Raw genomic sequence first — 20,519 nt, 5'->3', positions numbered from 1 at the left:
TCTGCTGTAGGGAGGTGGCAGTATGCATGAGCTCCATGTGCCAGAGACTGGAAGACGCTTGCTAGCAGTGTCCAGTAGTCTGCACCTGTGCTCTTCCTCTCCTTGGACTCTGATCCAACGCCCAATGAAGTCCTTTGAAAGACTCTAATGGACTCCAGTGGGTTTTGAATCAGGGCCTAAAGAAAGTCATTGACTCCCTTAGCAACTCTGCTTCATCTTATTCAGAATCGGTTGGCTTGGTCAACAGTTGGATTATCTATGCCAATTAAGAGCCACCAATCCGATGCTCTCCCTTAAGGGAACAGTATAATAGCGCAACTCTCACATAGTTAAGATGTTGCTTGTGTCTTTGGCTTCCTTATATGCAATCCATGAGAAGGTGAAGTTCATATATTTGCTATAAAGATTCATTTGCCAGTAACCTGCCATCACATGGCATATTGATTTGTGTGTGCTTCTTTTAAGGAGCTTCTTCGGGGAGCTCTCAGCTAAGGACCTTGTGATGTGCTAGTTGCCACAGTAATAACTTTTTGTGACTAACACAGTAAATGGACACATAAGAAATTAGTTTTCTCTTTACTGGGCTGCTTCCTGTGGAGCTGGAATTTAGGAGGTTCAGATTATTGGAATGATTTGTGGGAACAGTTTCCTTGTATCGATTCCTGCTGGGACTGCTTCTGTATGCTCTGAATCTACATAGCAGTGTTGATTCAGCATAGTAGCTGAGCAGAACTCTTATTATCCACATTTGTTGCTATCCTAACAGAAGAGGTATATAATATACTGCATAGGTGATGCCATAATCTGGAATTTCGTTATGTTATGTACAAGGTATTTCTTAAAATCCCAAACTGGTTCACTGTCATTTCACAGCCAGTCAAAGGAAGGATATTTTTTATTACTGCTATCATACATATTCCAAGTCTGTGATCAAATAGCAAGACAGCACTCTCTGCTACAGTGACATAGGTGAGAAACAAGACACGGCAGTCCAGGCAATTTCTGAACAGAAAGAGGAGAGGTTGGGTGCCAGTGTGGGTCAAATTAAACCATCAACTCCACTTGAATTTCTTGGTAGTTGTCCTTACGCCAGGTCTAGATTTGATCCTAAATTTCACTTGTCCACTGAAGTTTTTGGCAAAAGATTACTAACCGTTCCTTCCAATGAGGAACAATTTTGTTGATTGCTTCTAAGAACCTTGGTGAAAGCCGTGGAGGAAGGAATACTTTCCCCCTCTCATATGGTGGAGTTTGTTTGATACTGGAAGAATGACTAGGTACGCTGCAGCAGGGTTTCAACTCAAAAGCAATGACTGTGTCTCCTGTGAACTATAAATTGCCCTGAAGAAGACCTCAAGGCCAAATGGTTGGTGTGAGTCTCCTATGTGACGTGCTAATTCGCCAGAAATGTGAGTGGTCTGGTTGTTTCCTTGTTTCTGGCGTTGGCTGGATGTCTGCTCTCTCTCTCTCCATTGACTGAACTTTTAAAACCCGGCTGGTGTTGTGTAGGATACTGGGGCACAGACAGGTAATACAAATCTATGGGTGTGGTTTATATATGTGTGTGCCATAATCGTGACCCCACAAACTCAATTATGCAGGCATTGCTGCATTGAAAACAATTGCCAGACTGCAAGCAGTAATCTCTTCGTTTAAATCTACTATGTGTGGTAGTGTCTAAAGGCAAATCAAATAACAGCAGCCACATTTTTGAGGATTAGGAGCTTCCTGTGTGAGACAGTATGTGTTTTAAATATTTTAAGCTGATTTACAAAACTGGTAAACAATGTGCACGGTGGTGTTGGGTGACCTCTTTTACATGCTTGATCATCCTGTCAACATTTATAATGCCTTTGATATTTCCTTCTCATCAGGATAGGATCAGTTAAGCATTTGTATTTCCCCAAACTCAGATTGCATTACTCTTTGCTCCACGTTTCATGACAATAAATGTTGACATTAATTTCTGTAGATTGCACATAAAGTGATCATTAACTTATTCATGGTTGAAAGGAATTGGAGAGAGAAAAGAAGGGAGCGTTCTCTAAAAGAAAAATACATAGCGCATAGCATAAGGAATGCAGATCTTTCATGCCTATTTGTTTTGCACAGAATTATAAATGCTATATCCTGATTAGCAATTGTGACCTATTTAAAGCTGTACTGTTTCTCTGTGTTCCTATTCTCCTTAAACACTAAGAACTAGACATGAGATTGTATAATCCATCAGATGTAGAATCTGCGTAAGAGATATAATTATTGTGCTTCAGCAACTTGGACCAAAGCCCTGTTGTTGTATTTCTAGACAGTACGCTGTGGATAATATAGATGCATTTTTACATTGGTAATTTCAATTGGCAAGAGATGTTGTTTTTCCATAAATGAAGGTAAATTGTGGGATTTTAACACACTGATTACTATTCCAGCCTTGTCCCCAACTAACAAGAATTAAATGGATACTTGTCAGCTGGAGAACATCCTTATCTGTTACTATAATTTCTGATTTAGTAATGTTTATTACGGTAAAAGTGGGAAAGACTTGTATCACGTCTTAATCATTTGGTTAGCAAGAGAATTAACTGTGTTGTGCTACTATGGTCTACAAGGGTGACTGGAGGATGACTGAGTTCCCAGAATTCAATCCACCTTGAACAATTAAGATTTTTTCCAAGATGAACTTCACCCTGGAGATTGCACTTTGTGCTAAAATCTCCATAACATGTGTCATGTTTGTGCGGACGCTGGGTTGAAGCCAGGACAGGTAAAAGTTAATATCAAGATAAAAAATTTATGGTTTCAGCTTTGTTCTTCATGTACAAGAAGTCTGCTGCTCAAAACAAGAGTGAGCATATTAAATCTTAAGAAGAGCCAGTGAAGTGAGCCAGCCCTCACCATAGCTCAACACTGCATTGTAACTGGGTCAGGTCCACCTTCAGCAGAAGAGAACTGTCAAAGCAGACAGATGATTTAAGAATAGAGGTGGTGGGAGATCATTTTTGCCAGGTCTTACCAGCAACATTTGTCTTGTAAGGGTATAGTAAGAAGTCTTGTTCCTTCCTGGGCCCAGAGGGCTTGTGTGGGGTTGCAGCATCAAGGAAGGAGCACTCAAGAGGCAGAACACTCAATTCTGTGGAAAGAGAAGCCTTGCACTGCTCTGGAGACGTTACACTGATGGGGAATAAAGGGTGTTCCATTCCATCTCTTTGTAGTCTTCAGCCTCCACTCCAATGGGAAAAGAGATAACATGGGGAGGACGTCAGGCACCTGTCTGGGATTCTCCTGGTTGGACCAAGTCCAGGTGAAATTAACTGCCTGATTGTGCAGGGTGCTGAGTGTCTCATTGGGAAATAATGCAAACAAATCTCTCAGTAGGAGGAATGGTTTCAATGGCATCTTGCAGACTCAGGTCATAAATACTTAAGGAGACCCACTGTCATGTCCAGGTATTGGAAGACACACAGTGCCTAGCACCATGGGATCCTGAGGGCAAGTCTACACTACTGTTATACATTGGTGCAACACATCTGGTGAAGATGCACTATGCCGACAGGACGGTGCACTCCCATTGGTGTAATTACTCCACCTCTGCAACAGGCAGAAGCTATGTCGGCGGGAGAGCATCTCCTGCCAGCATAGCATGGTGTGGACACAGCTTTAAGTCAGTGTAACTTACTTTGCTCACAGGGTGTCACACCTCTGAGCGATGTAAGTTACATCGACTTAAGCGGTAGTGTAGACCAGCCCTGATAGAGGCCATTAGTGCTGCTGTAACCCACACACTTCCTTGGGGTGGTGTTCTGTCCCATCTAGTGGCACCGAGACCACTGAGAGAGCAATGATTGAGTCAGCTCTACAGCCTTAGCTAATGGTGAGTTGGCTCCTAGCTCATGTGGTAGAGGCTCGTGCACTAAGCTCCTGAGGTCCCTGGTTCAATCCTGCCCACCGACGACCCGGGTCTGTCAGCATTACACTACCACAATACAAGTAATAAAATATCTGCAATGTATTTTCCTTCTTTAAAATGGGTTCCTTTTTAATTTTGTCATCCTTCTGCACAAACTTTCTGGCAAAACCCCTTCTTTGACTTTTTCAGTATTTTTCATATAGCTAATTTAAAATCCTACCCATCTCTCAAAATATAAAAGATATTGTTAACAGTGCCTCCATCAATGCAAGCAGCGCATACGTACAACAAATCTAAGATTGGGAAAAGTCTGAGAGGCAAACAGTCAAAAAGACATCCTCTAAAGCAGCTTTGATTATATTTTATGTTTTTACAAGAGCAGGTGCAAAAATGTTTGTATTCATGTCAAAACTATTACACCCTATGAATTTTTAATGTCACCATGTCATCTGCCTCACTACATTTCCAAGTATGATAATTGCTTGTTTTGAAATTGGTAGTAACTTTCAAGAAGTTTTTGCATGAGTTTGTGCTGCAAATCAATCATTATTCTAAAGTAGAAGTTAATACTGCCACAGCTCTGAGTATGGAATTTCCAGTGATGGGAAAGTGGACATTTTAGGAGATTGGAGATCTTTTCCCCACTAGGTCTTCAGCCAGCCTAGGTTGGTAATGACTTAAAGTTGTTACTTGAAATAAGTTGGTGGTTCAGTCCAGCCCTTAGTGGCTAGGTACAGACATTTAAAGAAGACAGACGTTCACAGCTGATACAAACTGATAATCTCTGTAGGCAGGTCAAGGATTGATTAGGCATGTATACTGAGTTTCTCTGCTGCCCATAGAAGAAAGTCCTTCCAGGTGACCGTAGAGATACACTGACAGGCCAGAGTGGGGAGATGCTGCGTTACCTGGTCTGTGGAAAGCCAAAAGACTTAAGTCTGCAAGACTGTCAACTTAGAACTTTTCACAAGTACCATATTCACACACAATATTTAAAAGTAAGGGGAAATATGAACTGTGGAGTGCTATCCAACAGAAGAACCTGCACGAAGCAAACAGTTATAAGGAAATGGAGACTAAATCAAAAAGGAATTTTAAAAAGCATCCTTGTCATTTGCCAACAGTGATGGCCAAAATTTGTCCTTGGTCACCTATGTGCAACTCCTGCAAAGGTCAGCGACCATCCTCTGCTTGCGGCCAATGTCAGAATCAGGCCCTCATGTTGTTAGAAAAGCTGGTTGAAAGATGCCTATTATTGTCCCCTGGAAATTTTGAAAAGTTTTCTATTGTTTTCTAAACTTCCCATGAAAACATCTCGTTTTTTCAACAAAAATTTGAAACTATTTTTCAAAGTTTTTAATAATGGTTTTCAGGGGGAAAAAAAGGTTTAGATTTAAGTTTGGGATTCTCAACAAAAAACTGAAATTTTCTCCAATTTTTTTTTTTACTCCACTCTAATGACTAGATCAGTGGAATTACTCCAGATTTACAACAGTGTCAATGAGAGTAAAATTTGGCCCCTATGCCTTTGCAATGTTGACAAAAATTCACCACCATCGTCCTCATTTTAGACACTGTAGTTTTGTAAAATTCACCCCTCAGCAGAGGAGCCAGCACAAGCTTTATACAGCTCCTAAATCCCATTTAAGTCCTCACAATGGGGTTTCAGTGTGAAGTGATTGATTCCATTGTGCAGGGTGACTATCACTCGGTGACATTTGGACTACTCATCTCTAGAGTTTTGCATTCTATTGGCACTATTCCGCCACAGGATCAGTAAAAGCACTACCCTGTCTCACAACCAGTATTTTAAGCAGTTAGTAATCCAGATCTTCCTTGCTGTAAGTGCATGAACCCATGCTGGCTCCTCAGCACCCTGTTTATCAAGAGATCTTACAATAATGTTATCTGCCAGGAAACACTTTGATGTTAAGTACTTCCTACCTGTTGTGGAATAGCACTTTACATAAAGGGCTTCTTCACCTCCTCGTTTCTGTCATTTTACAGATTTCCAATCATAGATGTTTTCAGTATTTCACAGGTCAGATCACTTTAAATTTATAATCACAAATACATCTAGCCCGAGAAATGTGTTTGTGTGTAAGGTGCAAAAAACATTTGTCACGTATACAGGGAGCCAAATCTTAAAGTCCTCACTTACAACATGAACTGCTGATGCTTGAAATGGAAGTGGCTGTTTTTTTTCCTCCTGAGGTGCATGTGCTTTGCTTGGGCAATGAAAAAAGTTATCAGCCACTGAAAAATTAGTTCTGAGCATGTTCGATAGGTGCCTTCTATTTTTTTAAAAAGCAGGATGAAGTCTAATCCCTTCTCTCCCTGCCCGCATGCACAGAATGTTCAGATGTTACAGCGATGGATGCCAACATAAAAACATAGCTAATGAGATTAGACTGGTTGGTTGATTCCCTCTTGCTGGGCTGGTATAGACGCATGGTTCTTCGTAAGCTTCTGATGGGGCACTTTGCATAAGGGAGATTATAACTCGCCCAAACAAAACACAACCCACCACTAAACACATAGGTGAAAACCCTTGCAGTGCAAAGTGACTGCAGTTTTCAGAACAACTTGATACAGCTGAAGAGAGGATGGAAAATGGCTCTGGGATTGGTCGAGTCCTATGAGACTGCTCCAGCCAATCAAGAATGAGTGCTTTGGCCCCACCCTTTGTATGTTTCCCTTTCCTGTCCCCTCCCCCATGTTTAAACAGGGGAGGGAAATCAGTCTCATAAAGCAGAGAGAATCCTCTGCAGCCCCTTTTGAGCTGCTTGAAGGTCCCTTTGTACCTCTTGGGGAGCACAGAAGTATCCTAGCAGGGCATGAGGATCTACCCCTTATTCCTTCTGTCTCAGTTGCTGTTTCCGTAAAATGGGCATAACAGCATGTACCTACCTCCCAGAGCTGTTGTTGGGATGAATTAATTAATATTTGCAAAATGTTCTGAAGATTAAAAAAAAATAAAAATGAATGGGCCCTTTTTGCAAGCATTTTAGCAGGATGCAGAAAAGGAAACACGAGATGTATCTGAGAACAATATATTCATATTTTTATACCTAGCATACATTATAGTGTCATTACATAATTAACTTACAGAAGAAGCAATGTGGTCCAGTGGCCAGATCATTGGCCTGGATGTCAGGAGAGCTGGGTTCTATTCACAGCTCTGCCAGTGACTTTGGGCAAATCATGTCCCTTTTCTGTGTCTCAGTTTCCCCATTTGAGCTTTACTTGAGGTCTGAGAAACATACTCAGAATGTCACAGCAAAATAAAAGGTGGAACAGATTGTTTAGCATAAGTAGTTACATATTTCAAGGGTCCATTCAAGGGGGGGGGAAAGGAAGGGAAGTGGTGGGGAAAAGCAGCTGGCGGGGGGGCTTTAGTAGATTATAGATTGTTGTGATAAACCATAAATCCAGTGTCTCTGTTCAATCCAAGATTTTTAGTGTCTAGCAAAGTTACAAATTTAAGCTTCCAGGCTTGTCTTTTGAAGGTGTTGTACAGTTTCCTTTAAGGATGAGGACTGAGTGGTCTGGTATAGAGTGATCACTTTGTGAAAACTGTTCTTCCACCGGTGCTAAGGTATTTTTGTCTTTTATCATTTTCCTGTGTGAGTTCATTTGAGAGCATAGTGATTGTCTGGTTTCATTCACATAATTGTTATTGGGGCATTTGTGCACTGGATGAGGTACACCACATGTTGTGATTGGCATGTATAGATCCTGTGGACCTTGAAAGGTGTGTTCTGGGGGTGCTGGTCATTGTAGCAGTGGAGATATGTCTGCAGGTTTTGTGTCTGTTGTTCTGGCAGGGTCTGGTGCCACTTTGAGTTGGTGTGTCCTGGTTTGTGGGGAGCTTGCTTCTCATGCTAAGCTTGGAGAGGCTGGGGGGTTGTTTGAAGGCCAGAAGAGCGGGTTCAGGAAAGACTTCTTTCAGAATGGGGTCCCCACTGAGTACAGGTTGTAGTTGTTTGATACCCCATATCAGTTCCAGCTTGGGGTAATAGGTGACAACTAAGGGTGCACAATCAGAGGGGGGTTTATTTCTGTATTCTGCAGTCTCAAGGTGGCCCATTCTATGATGCAGTCTACTTCTCTGGAATGTCCTTGTTTGGCGAAGGCAATTTTGAGTGTATTAAGGTGTATATTCCGGACTTTCTCCTTGGAGCATATTCTGTGGTATCTGAGTGCCTGGCTGTAGATAACAGGTTTCTTGGTGTATTTGGGGTTGTTATTGGATCTATGAAGGTAGGTGTGATGATCCATGGGTTTCTTGTATATAGTTGTCTGTAGAGTTCCATTCTTGAAGTAGTCTCATGTGGCATTGTTTACATCTGTCTATTAGTTAATTCAAATATTATTTTAAATATCAGATACACATAGTGCTGTTCAGCAACAACATTGTTAATCACATCAGGGCCCATTGTCCAAGGGCTTTGAGAGTATGTGGACATTTTAAACAGCTAGTCATGTTTCAAAGTGTCAGTGCAAATGCAAAGTTAATCAAGAAAGGCATAAGTTCCAGGTAACCCACTTTTATGCAGAGAATACATTATTCATCATCTATTTAGTCCTTCTGTCAGCAAAACGTAGAAGAGCAAAACATGTACTTTGACTAGGGACTTCCCCATTTCCCATAAAGAAGAATCTGGGGACTTGAGAATGATTTCTAATAAGCAAAATGATAGCAAAGATGATGGTGAAAGGAAATGTAGTTTTCTGGTTTTATGCAAAGGAAAGTACAGTGACTCATGTGTTACAAAGAAACATGCTACCCAGATTACAGTCATTGCACTCTGTAGTGTGAATGACCACCCAAAAATCTCACTGACTGTGCCATGAAAGAGAAAATACAAACTCAGTGTACTGAATGCATCAAGTTATGTGGGTGAAAATAGAACAGACACCAGAACGTCTTCAGCTATAAAGTGAAAGAACAAAACTACATTGTAGATTTGCAAATGGCAGTTCATCTTACCATCTTTGGAACATGATATTTGTTCTTTTATGTTAGGAGGCGGGTTGACAGACTTTTATATCTTCCCCATGATGTTTCGAGGGGATTATTCAGTGACCTGAATGGTACAAAAGGATAAGCACCAACTGCATATAAGGGCTTGTCTACACATGAAGTTGTTCCTGATTAATTCCATGGGTAGACACATATTTCTGAATAAGAGTATCCACTCAGAGTTGATAAGGAACAGCTAATCAGGAACAACTCCAGACAAGTCCTTAAATTCAGGCGGTCACAGGCCAGAATACTGTTCTAGAAACTCAAGGCCATCTATATGTGAAAGGGTATAATATAAATGTGATTTTTATGGTATGACAAGTCAGCATAGTTAGCAAAAAACATGACGTATGTTACCGGAAACCTGGGATTGTCAGTTTTTTGTTTCTGCTCAGATATTCACAAGATATCATACCTTGACATGGGCCCTGGTTTCTTAGACCAAGCTAAAAACCAGGCCATTCATCAAATGACATATTATCATAAATCACCTGGCTCAATATACTTATGGTTAAGTGACAAAAATGAAAGCAACACCCTCTCCCCCACACACACCAGTATAGTACTTCTTTAAATAGTTTGTAAGCATTCTAGTAGCAATGACTGTGTTCTGTGCTGCAGAAGCTAGCCAGAGCATATGTATCTAGGCTTGGATATTGTGTATATTTAATAAATACAGTTGTTTAGAGCCTACTGTGCCAGTGATGTTCCTTCATAGTACATTGGTTGTGTAAAGAGCAAAAGATACAACAAGAGTATTAACATTAATGTGAATGAATACAGTCCGTTATGAAGTGTTTCTGAAATTCTGCTTTTAGGTACTGGAGGATGCATACATTGGGCTTGAATTTCAAACACGCATTTCAAACATGTCTAGCTGCTTTTATGTACTGTAAAGGTGTGCAGAATTATGCACCTGATTTGTATATGTGCAAGGTGGGAGTTTTCACACACAAATACGTGATAAAGCATGTCCAATTGTGGTAGTTGAGCATACACTAGATGTGCAATTGTATGTGTATATTTTTCAATATCTAGCCCACACTGTTTGTAAGTGTATAAAACTATATACGTAAATGTTCAAAAGCAAGGAAATGAAAAAGTTATGGTTCTCAGATCAGTGTTAGCTGGGTCATGTTGCATAGCCTGTATTTAATTTTATAGCAGACATTTCACAACATAAATGTCTAGGGCCTAATTCTTCCCTAATAAATTAACGTACATATTTGGAAAAAATAGTACAGCAGTAGAAGGTATCTCATGAGCCAGATCTTTAGCTGAAATTGGCATAACTCCACTGCCTTAAATTCAGTATGTGAACAAGGTAAAATTCTCCTAGTTACTTCAGACATATTTGAATATATGGGGACAGCTCCTCAGCTGGTGTAAATCTGGGTATGCCAAAAATCAGTGGGAGCTGGATGGCTAATTATTCATTTTGCCTCTGAAAACGTCTCTTAGCGGGTCCTTAGACTCTATACCAGTCAGTAAGAACAATCTTATGGAGTAGATGCTGGAATCACTGGGCAAAATTCTATGCCCTGTGTTACACAGGAGGTTAGATTACATTATCATAAGGGGCCCTGCTAGCCTTAAAATTTATGAAATCTATTTCAATTCCATTAATTTTAGTATCACAAATTTCTGCTAATTTCCAGAGTATCCTACTGTATTGCATAACGTTTGTTAATTAATTTTTCAAGATCTTCACGTTATAAGCATCAAATTAGTATCAACCTGCTTTTGAGTTGACTATGGACTGGATCTTGAATGTCAATTAATTATTTATTTTCTCCCACTTTTTTCAGCTCCAGGGCTCCTTGAAGAGGAAGCTGGTGGTAAATTTATCACCTGTTAACAACAAGAGACCCAATGGTATTTCAGATAACTCTTTCCTTGATATTAAGAGGATACGAGTGGGTGATAATCTTTCTATGGGACAAGGCAGACATGTTAACAATTGCCAAAGCCAGTCAATGTCAGGAACCTTGTCTGTGGGGCAAGGATCACAAAGAAAGACCAGCAACCTAACAAACAGTACCCACTCTAGTGGGCATATGTTTAGTATGCCTTTGAAAGAGGTCAAGAAAGAACCAGGAGAAACCATATCTTGCAGCAAACATCTGGATGATCATATGTCCCATGAAAACATTTTCCCTAATAGATATGGGGAAGATACAGGGGAACAGATGATGGACCCAGAGCTTCAGGAGCTGTTTAATGAACTGACTAACATATCGGTGCCACCAATGAGTGACCTTGAACTAGAAAATATGATAAATGCCACCATAAAACAAGATGAGCCATTTAACATTGATCTCGGGCAGCAAAACCAGAGAGGCGCTGCTAGATCTTCTCTGCAGATGGAGAAAATTGTGATAAAGAGTGAATATTCACCAGGCTTGAATCAGGCACCTGTGGGCTCCCCTCAAATGAGGCCTTCTTCTACTGGACCAGCCTTCACTATGTCCAGTGCTGCCATGTCCACCTCTTCACCAGTCCCTTCGGTGCCTCAGAATCAAGCACAGCCGTCACAGGTCTCTTCGGTCTCCAATCGACCATTGACTAACTGGCAAGAAGTATCTCACGCCCAGCAGCTAAAACAAATAGCAGCCAACCGACAACAGCATGCCTTGATTCAGCAGCAGCAGCAGCAAACCCAGCCATCCAGCTGGCCCACCTTGTCCCCATCAGGCCCTTCCCCAGGACAATTCGTACAAGAGAAAATTCCCAGCCCTTCCTTTCGTCAGCAGCAGTTCAGCCCCCAGAGTTCAGCCATGCCTGGGGTACCTGTCAATGGGAATCAGTCCAAAGCGATGAATAACTACATCTATAAACCAAACGCCCCAACCCAGAGCAGCCCTATTGACATCATAATGCAACCAAAGCCTCAGGATCTCAATAGAAACTTTATAAACAACACTCAATCACCATTAGAGCAGCGTCATGGCAACACAAAGCCTTTGTGTCATTTTAACTCAGAGCAAACTAACCAGCAGATGCCTTCAGTTTCGGGATCCCAAAGCAAGCCTTCTATCCTGCACTATCCTCAGCAGCTGCAGAGCCCTGTTGCAGTGCAACAGCAACAGCAGCAACCTACTCAACCTCTCCAAAACCAGCCTCTTCAACGGCCACCAAACGTATCCTTAGCATTGCAGCAGAAGATGATACTTCAGAAAATGCAGCAAAGCCAACAAATCTCAGGACTGCAGTATCCCATCTCTCAACAGCACAGACAGGTAAGATGTGTTCCTCCTAAACAGTAGTAAAACAGTCCTTTTCTGTGCAATCGAAAGGCTTTTCCATTCTTGTCATTGTTCCCAGTGAGATTGGGCTCAAGAAATTGGTAATGAAATGCAAAGGCCACTCACATTTAATGGAGATCCACTGCACAAGAGCTGGTGATGGGATGTTCAGTTTTCATACTTATAACATGTAGGCTACTTTGAACCACAATTTTTGTTGTTGTTGCCGCCTTTTCTAAGGCAATATCTTTGCAATGTTAACTCTATGTCATTGTTTTTTTCTGGGAGGACAGAGGTTGGGAAATAACAATAGTCTTAGATGTCTGTTGACTCTAACTTGACAAAAATGTTTGTCTGGGAATTGTATTAGCTGTTTGTAAAGGAAAATCTAAAACTGCTCAAGTGTTATTTTTGGGTTTGACTAGCACCATTTTTAAGTATTCATTTTCTTGGAAAATGTGTTTATAAAAGAATGGAAAAATAAATTCTAACCATGTAAAGGCCTATAACACTGGGTACATATAGACTGAATGGTGGGCATCAGTTAAAAAAAAATCTCTTTCACATTGGCTCAGTAGGCTTATAAAGTAATGATGTGTGGTAGAAATGAGCAAGGACTAGAAAATAGCAGGAAGTAGACAACTCAGGGTGGGCACCAAAAACTGAGACACTCAGAATTATAGGCTTCTTTTTGATAAATTTGGCCTTAATCTCAAAAGGCTTGATTCTCCAGTGCCCCTTGTTTAGTCATTTATACTTGTGCAAAGTGGGTGAAAACGCTACCATTGCATAAATGGCTGTACAAGTTACAAGGCATCAGAGAATCAGTGTCTCTGTGCTTCACTTCTTCATCTGGGAAATGGGAATAGTAAATACTTGCCTCATGGGGTGGTGTGAGAATAAAATTCACTGAGGCACATGAGGAGCTTAGATGCTTAGTGAAGAGCACTGTACAATTACCTATAGACAAATGCAGTGTTGCAAACTCTTGCGATTTTTTATCATGAGTATAGTGATAGCTGCTGCTTTTCCTAAAGCTCCAGCTCCTGGAGTCATGTGATTAGAGGAGAATCTCAGCTTTTGTTTTCAAAAAAGTACATTTCTATCTTTCATGGTTGTAGAGTAAAGCTTGAAAATGTGACCCAAATGTAACCTAAAGGCTCAGAAACCAGAAAGCAAATTTAAAAAAAATGTTATTGGAGGTTTTTTAATCTTATGATTTTAAGCCAATGTCATGATTGTTGTGGGCCTGACTTATGATTGAATTCTTGGGGTTAGCAATATTTCAAATGTATAAAGTCTGCTAGGTAACTTCTGAATTTCTCATAGCTGGGGAAAAAATCCTATAACTAATGATTGAAAATGGAAAAACCAAACTTTCCGAATAGTAATTGAAAGCACCAGTATAAATGGGTCAAACAAAACTGGAATTTCTAGGCCAACCTGTTTTGAGATGGAATCTGGTGATACAAAAAGTAGCAATCTAAATAAATAAATTAGAACACTTGTACAACTGAAAACTAATTTTTAGCTTCCCAAACGATTTGATCAATAAATCATAAACTGTCCCCAAATCTCATCTCCTTGTAAGAGACAGCATATGAGAAATTTCAGGCAGAAGGGATTTCTTTTTATTTTTGGTTTGAAGAAGCTGGCGAGGGAGCAGCTGTGGGAATCAACTTCAACTATGTTATGTTAATAGTGTAATAAGGAATAAGATAATAAGCAATAGCCACCATGGATTGATTTGTCAAGAACAAATCATGCCAAACCAACCTAATTTCCTTCTTTGACAGGGTTACTGGCATAGTGGATGGGGGGGGAGCAGAAGACATAATATATCTTGATTTTAGTAAGTCTTTTGACAGTCCCACATGACATTCTCATAAGCAAACTATGGAAATATGGTCTAGATGAAATTCCGACAAAGGAGGTGCACAACTGGTTGAAATACCATATTCAGAGTAGTTATCAATGTTTTGCTGTCGAACTGGAAGGACTTATTTAAGTGAAGTGCCACAGGGGTCTGTCCAGGGTCCAGTACTTTTCAACATTTTCATTAATGACTTGCATAATGGAGTGGGGAGCAGGCTTATAAAATTTGCTGTTGACACCAAACTTGGAGGAGTTGCAAGCATATTGGAGGGCAAGATTAGAATTCAAAACAACCTGGACAATTGGTCTGAATTTCACAAGTTTAAATTCAATAAAGACAAATGCAAAGTAGTAAACTTAGAAAGGAAAAATCGAATGCATAAATCGAATTAGAAATGCACAACTACAAAATGGGGAATGACTGGCTACGTGGTAGTACTGCTGAAAAGTATGTGGAGGCTAAAGTGGATCACAATTTTAATGTGAGCCAACAATGTGATGCAGTTGCAAAAATGGCTAATATTCTGGGATATATTAACAGGATTGTCCTGTGTAAGAGATGGGATATAACTGTCCTGCCCGACTCAGCACTGGTGAGGCCTCACCTGGAGTACTGTGTCCATGTTTTGACGCTGTAGGAAAGAGGTGGACAAATTGAAGAGAGTCCAGCGGAGAGCAACAAAAATGTTAGAAGGTTTAGAAAACCTGATTTAGTCCTGAGGGAAAAAGCCTGGAGATGGGGGGAGGGGCTGATAACAAATTTGAAGACTGGTACGGGCTGTTGTACAGAGGTGGATGATCAGTTGCTCTCCGTGTCCATTGAAGGTAGGACTGGAAGTAATTGGGTTAATCTGCAGCAAGAAAGATTTAAGTTAGATATTCGGGGAAACAAACCTTTTTAACTGTAAGAATAGTTAAGCACTGGAATAGATTTCCAATGGCGGTTGTGGAACCCCCGTCACTGGAGGTTTTAAGAACGGGTTAGACAAACACCAGTCAGGGATGATCTAGGTTTACTCAGTCCTGCCTCAGCGCAGAGGGCTGGACTAGATGACCTCTTGAGGTCTCCTCCAGCCTAACCTTTTATGATTCTGTGTTGCAGGGGAATCTATTGCTCCTTGGCTGTAGCTCTCTATTCATTAGCCATTGTACTTTAACGGTCTTTACAGGAGTGTTTCCCCACTCTCGTAACAGACTGGCAGTCAGAGGGATTTGAACAGGCTCATTTTGCAGCCATGATGGTGCTCCTCCAGCAATCTGTCAGCGTAGGCGAGACAGGCAGGACTTTTATAAACATGAATATTTTTGCAAAATATGCAAGACAACATACTGGATGCAAATTAAAACACTAATGGTAACTTGCTTGAAGCAGTGTTAGCTTCCGACTGTGTCCCTTGCCCAGCTGCTGCTAAGCAAGCTTCAGGGTCACGGCCAATGGAAGCTCTACATGCAAAACATCTCCTCCTTATGTGGATCTGGGATCTCTTCTCTGTGCATTCACAGGATCAGGTGGCTTGAGAGGCTTTCCCCATGTGAACTTTTTCAGGGCCCCAATCACTTCTCACTATAAGGAATGCATAGCAGGAGCTTCTGCAAGGGAGATTTCATGATCATCTCCCACAGTTTCATGAGAACAATGGGGCAGTCTGGCTCATAGCAGTGCTGTTGTGTAAAGCTTTGGAAAGATAACCACAGGTTGTGAGAATTTTGTAGCAAGAACTCTGGAACATCTACACTGAAGAGATAACTCATCCTCTTTTAGCCCCACAGCAATAACTCCAAAGCTCTGTGGCAGTCACTACACAGTGGTGAAATTCTTTAGAAGCAGGAGCTATGTTTACAGAGAGATATTGTTGATCCACGGTTGACCTGCAGTATTGGTAATTGTCATGTTGTTCACCTGTTAAACTTCTTTGTATATCGCTTTTTAGCTGCCAGAGCCAACAGACTCCTTAGGCTGAGCCGGCAGAATTTGTAAGCACCTTCAACTGACTATTTGAGCGCCAGACTTACAAAGTCTGCACGATGCACAATGGGAGATGTTAAGCTTTTCTGCTTCTTGGATGCTAGGGATTTAGGTGGTGGAGTTTGCTGATTCGGAAAGCTTCTGCTTTGGATCTGATAAATGCTTCAAGAGCTCTCAAGAAGCTTATAAACTCTTTTGAAGTCTCTCTGAATTGTCAGGTGTTCCCACCAACCAAGTCCCACAACCTTTCATAAAATCACTCAAAGGTAATAAGCCTCAGAAAAGACATACAGTGTATATAAAGCACAGTGTGGAGTGTCTGCTCAAAGTTGGGTTTGAGATATGGCATTCCAAAAAAAATCACGTAAGATGTTTCTGCAAAGAAAAAAAAATCTTGTTTTCCAGACTCTCCTAAAAAACAAAAGCTTTTTCTGATTATCATCAAATGTTCCACAGAAAATTATCATCCAGCCAGAGACAGCCTATGCAGAAACTGAGACAGAAAGCTGTTTTTTAAAGGGTGTGTGAGAGGCTTCAGGTATCTCCAAATTGGGCTTTTAATGAAATGAAAAGTAAATTACAACTTTAGTTATCGAGTCATTGACATGTTTTCATAAGAAGAGAGGGGTTTTTTTGTTTTTATTAAAACATGTTAAAATTCAAACTTCTTAAATGATTACCCTTCTCTCTCACATAAAAACATTGGAAAATAAAGGGCGCAAGAAACACTGACCTTAACTTGACTCTGACTTGCCAATAAGATCCCACTGTCCATCAAAGACACAGTGACCAGCAAGACTGGAGAGCAGTTTCCCCATTAGAAGGCATGCATGAAAGGGAACTGAATATTCAGAATATGAGAATACACAATACAAAAAAACCCATGAAAATATCATTGGCAAATTATGTTTAAAGATGTATGTGCCTCCCCCCAATCACCCACAGTGTAATTTTCTTAACTAAAGCCTGTATTCTTCTCTCCTCCTGTGGAAAACTCCCGTGGGAAGGAAGGAAGTAATCTAAAAACTGTTTCACCACATGAAACTGCCAAACTGCTGAGTAGGGGAAAGGGCTATATGAGCTATATGGAAGTACACAGGCTGCGAGGACTTTTGGGGAAATATGGGGCTAAATTCATTTTTGGCGTAACTCCAGTACAGTTAATGAGGATCGTAACTCTACAGATCTTGTAAAGGGAGAGGATCATGTCGTGTAGGCTCCACTCCCTTCTTTCCATGAGCTTCACCTCCTGCCTATGAGGCTTTCCACTCGTTATTAAGAGTAGTAAATTATTAATTACTAATGGTTAATCGTTGACTTTATTTCAGTCTGCCTAATTCCTCAATGAGAAATACTAGATACTGTATAAACTGTAAAGCAGAGTGTGGAATCTGGCCCTTCATTACTGTAGTTGAGAGATGGATTTGTAGCATGAGTACACAGTTCATAGGGAGCTTCTGTAACTCCACTATCAAATGGCACTACACCGCTGTCAACTATCAATTCACATGCTTTAGATAATTCTCTGTTTTTTTCTTGGTTTGAAATCCCCAAAAAGCATTTGGATATGACTTTATGGCTTTAAAGCTTGCTAAATGGAATGTCAGGCTTATAATTTCTCTGCCTGTCTCAGTCACTTTGTGTTACACTGGAGGTTTTCAGTGGGATTTGCTAATTAGATGCTTTTTAGCCTCTAGGGACAAGCCATGGCAATGAAATATTCTTGGTTTCCTGAAAGAGGCTGCATTGAATTGGGGTTTTGTTTGCTCGTGTGTTTTATTCTCTGCCTGTGTTGTGGGGACTCGCCTTTCCCACCCTCTACCAGTAAGTGTCCAGTCATAGCAAAACTCTCTTGTAATAAAATTTCAAACTCTCTGTCTTTCAGGTTTCATTATAAGCCCAATTTCAGCCCATACTCAATGAAGTTTGCCACCCTTTTAGTGAACCTGGGCTGGGTTTGGGGAAAGCCTGGATGACTGAGTCTGGAGAGAAATTTGAAGTCAAGTTTTCACTTAGTTTTGTGAGAAGATGGACCAGTCACTGAAGGATGGTCTTGGGGTGAGACTTAGGGTTTGGGGCGGAAACCCTGCAAAACTCAGTCATTTTGACTAGCGCTGAATAAATTCAGCAAATATTTTTGAAAGCTTTTGATCAGCTGTGTGGTTTATTGAATATGATTAATCAAATAATTAAAACAAAATTGAACAGAATACGTGCCCAGATTCACCAAACAAATATTGTTTGAACACCTCTGGTTCTTACGTACTTATATGGCCCCCATCACTCTAGCATCTAAGTGCCTTACAATCTTTAACACCTCTGTGCAGTTGGTCAATACTATTATTCCTATGTTACAGATAGGGAACTGAAGCACAGAGAGGGTAAGTGACTTGCCCAAGGTCACACAGAAATCTGTGGCAGTGCAAGGAACTGAACCCAGATCTCTCAAGTCCTAGATTACCCCCTGGACCATCCTTCCTCTCATGGTTTTGATCCAAAAGCACGTTAAACTCAGAGGTTTTAGCTGAGATTCTCTTTTTTCATTTTTATTCCTATGGGAGGGGAAAGAACTCATATCAACAGAAACCAGAATAAATTCACCAAATCTCAATGGACTGAAGCCACAGCAATTCATACAGCTCTAGGCATGTGCCATTGTGTCCTGATAGCTGTATTTAGTCAGTGACTCCTAGATCTTGGGGTCAATTTAAGTGGGGGTCATGAGAGCTTCACCCACTACTTCATATGGGCAACCAGTTGTCCTTATTTTTAAAACTCAGGATCTCCCCGTGCATCTTCTGTTCTCTGCTAAGATTACACCCAGGGACAGTGTCATCTTATACAGAGCTTAGTGCATTGTCAGCACTTACATAATAAATCATCGTTTTCGTAATCCCTTCTAGGGGTGGGCACATCCTTTGGGAGGTATGGGGAGGACATGGCAGGCTTGCAGTATATTTCTTCTTTTCAAAACCCTGGAAATTTGATGTGATTAGTCACTATTTTGGGGGGAGTTAGCCCTCATTTGCCCTAGTCTGGTCATGCCCTAGATCTCTTCCCTGTACCAAGACCTTGACCAGCTGGGCTGATATGCTGTTCTGCCACACTGACAGAGCTTTGTACCATCTCCTAAGAGAACCCTGAACAGTTCAGCAGTCGTCTCTTTGCGCGAGACTGAGAGCCGCACCTCTCCTGGCCCAATCTGTGAGGCTTGATCTCAGCCAAATTCTCCTTGAACCCTTATGCCAAACTGTGAGGAAGATGGTCACAAAATTGCTGTTCTTGATATTTCATTAGCATGAATTAGGAGCTTGTTTATATAACTTTGGCATATCTATGTATATTTGTATATGTTTTAAAGTGATATGAATGGTTTGAGTGGTTCAACTAAGCCTATGGTTCTATAGAGATTTTGGGAGAGATTCTGCTCTCAGTTACCCCAGTGTAAATCCACAGGAACACCTTTTGGTTTTGGTGAAAACGGTCTACATTTATGCTAGTATAAATGGCAGAATCTGGCTTTTACTCTTCTTGTCCATGGACACTCCACGTCTTCAGTGAAGAGCATTTATTGTAACTTGCAGACTGTTAGAACTCAGAATACGAGGAAACACCATAAGCAATAAACATAATGGCCTGTTCACATTTAAAGTGTGGCCAGTAGAATTCTCCATTATTTTCCATCACCATTAACTTACACTTCTAATTTAGCTTTTGAAATTTCTTAAGTGAAACAAAATATGGCTTCCTTGGATGATTCATATAAAAACAATTATTTCTTAGATCTTCGTATTTACCTTTTTTTAAAGCATATTTAACTGCAGCAAGATCCATGTTTTTGACTGTGGAGGGTTCTTTTTAAATACCTGTGAAGTAGTGAAGTCTAGTGTGCGTGGTGGTAACTGGTGCAGATGAGTATTCCCTCTAATTTTCCCACACATGTGCGTAATGAATTCTGTTCTGTGCACCAATATGGTGCAGATAACAAAATTCATGTGGGGGGTGGGGCTGAGGGGTTCGGAGTGTGGGAGAGGGGTCAGGGCTGAGGCAAAGGATTGGGGTGAGAGGGGGTGAGGGCTCGGGGTGGGGCCAGGGATGAGAGGCTCAGGGCTGGGGCAGAGAGTTAGGGTGCAGGGCAAGTGAGGGCTCCGGCTGGGGGTGCGGGCTCTGGGGTGGGGCTGGGGATGAGGGGTTTGGGGTGCAGGCTTCCCGGGGGCTATGGTGGGGAGAGAGGACTCCCTCCAGCTCTCTCTCCCTGCAGCAGCACCTGGGCTGTGTGGGGAGAGTTGCCTCTGCCCCAGCTACGGCAGATCCGTGCCAGGGCTGGGTTGGGGTTGGGAGGAGGGGCGCTTCTCCCCTGGCCGCAGGGCAGGTCCATGCTGGGGGAGAGGCAACTGTCCCCGCTGCCACCCTGAGGTCCTGTGCGGGGCTTAATAGGCAGCTGCCCGGCCGCACAGCATAGATGGAATTTAAGCTGCAGACTAGGGATTAACCTGGATT

At 41.4% G+C, this 20,519-nt stretch overlaps 1 protein-coding gene across 2 annotated transcripts in view; it reads left to right on the top strand.

The window, feature by feature from the left end:
- MAML2 (mastermind like transcriptional coactivator 2) overlaps nt 1–20,519 on the top strand; it is a 290,103-nt gene that overhangs the window by 182,143 nt on the left and 87,441 nt on the right. For both annotated transcript variants that reach the window (XM_048843591.2, XM_048843582.2), the window contains exon 3: nt 10,742–12,172. In XM_048843591.2, coding sequence (XP_048699548.1) covers nt 10,742–12,172 — 1,431 coding nt within the window. The remainder of the gene's footprint in view (nt 1–10,741; nt 12,173–20,519) is intronic.

The sequence above is a fragment of the Caretta caretta genome, chromosome 1 (genome assembly GCF_965140235.1).
Source record: "Caretta caretta isolate rCarCar2 chromosome 1, rCarCar1.hap1, whole genome shotgun sequence".
Lineage (NCBI taxonomy): Eukaryota > Metazoa > Chordata > Testudines > Cheloniidae > Caretta > Caretta caretta.
This window is presented reverse-complemented; position numbering and strand designations above follow the sequence as displayed.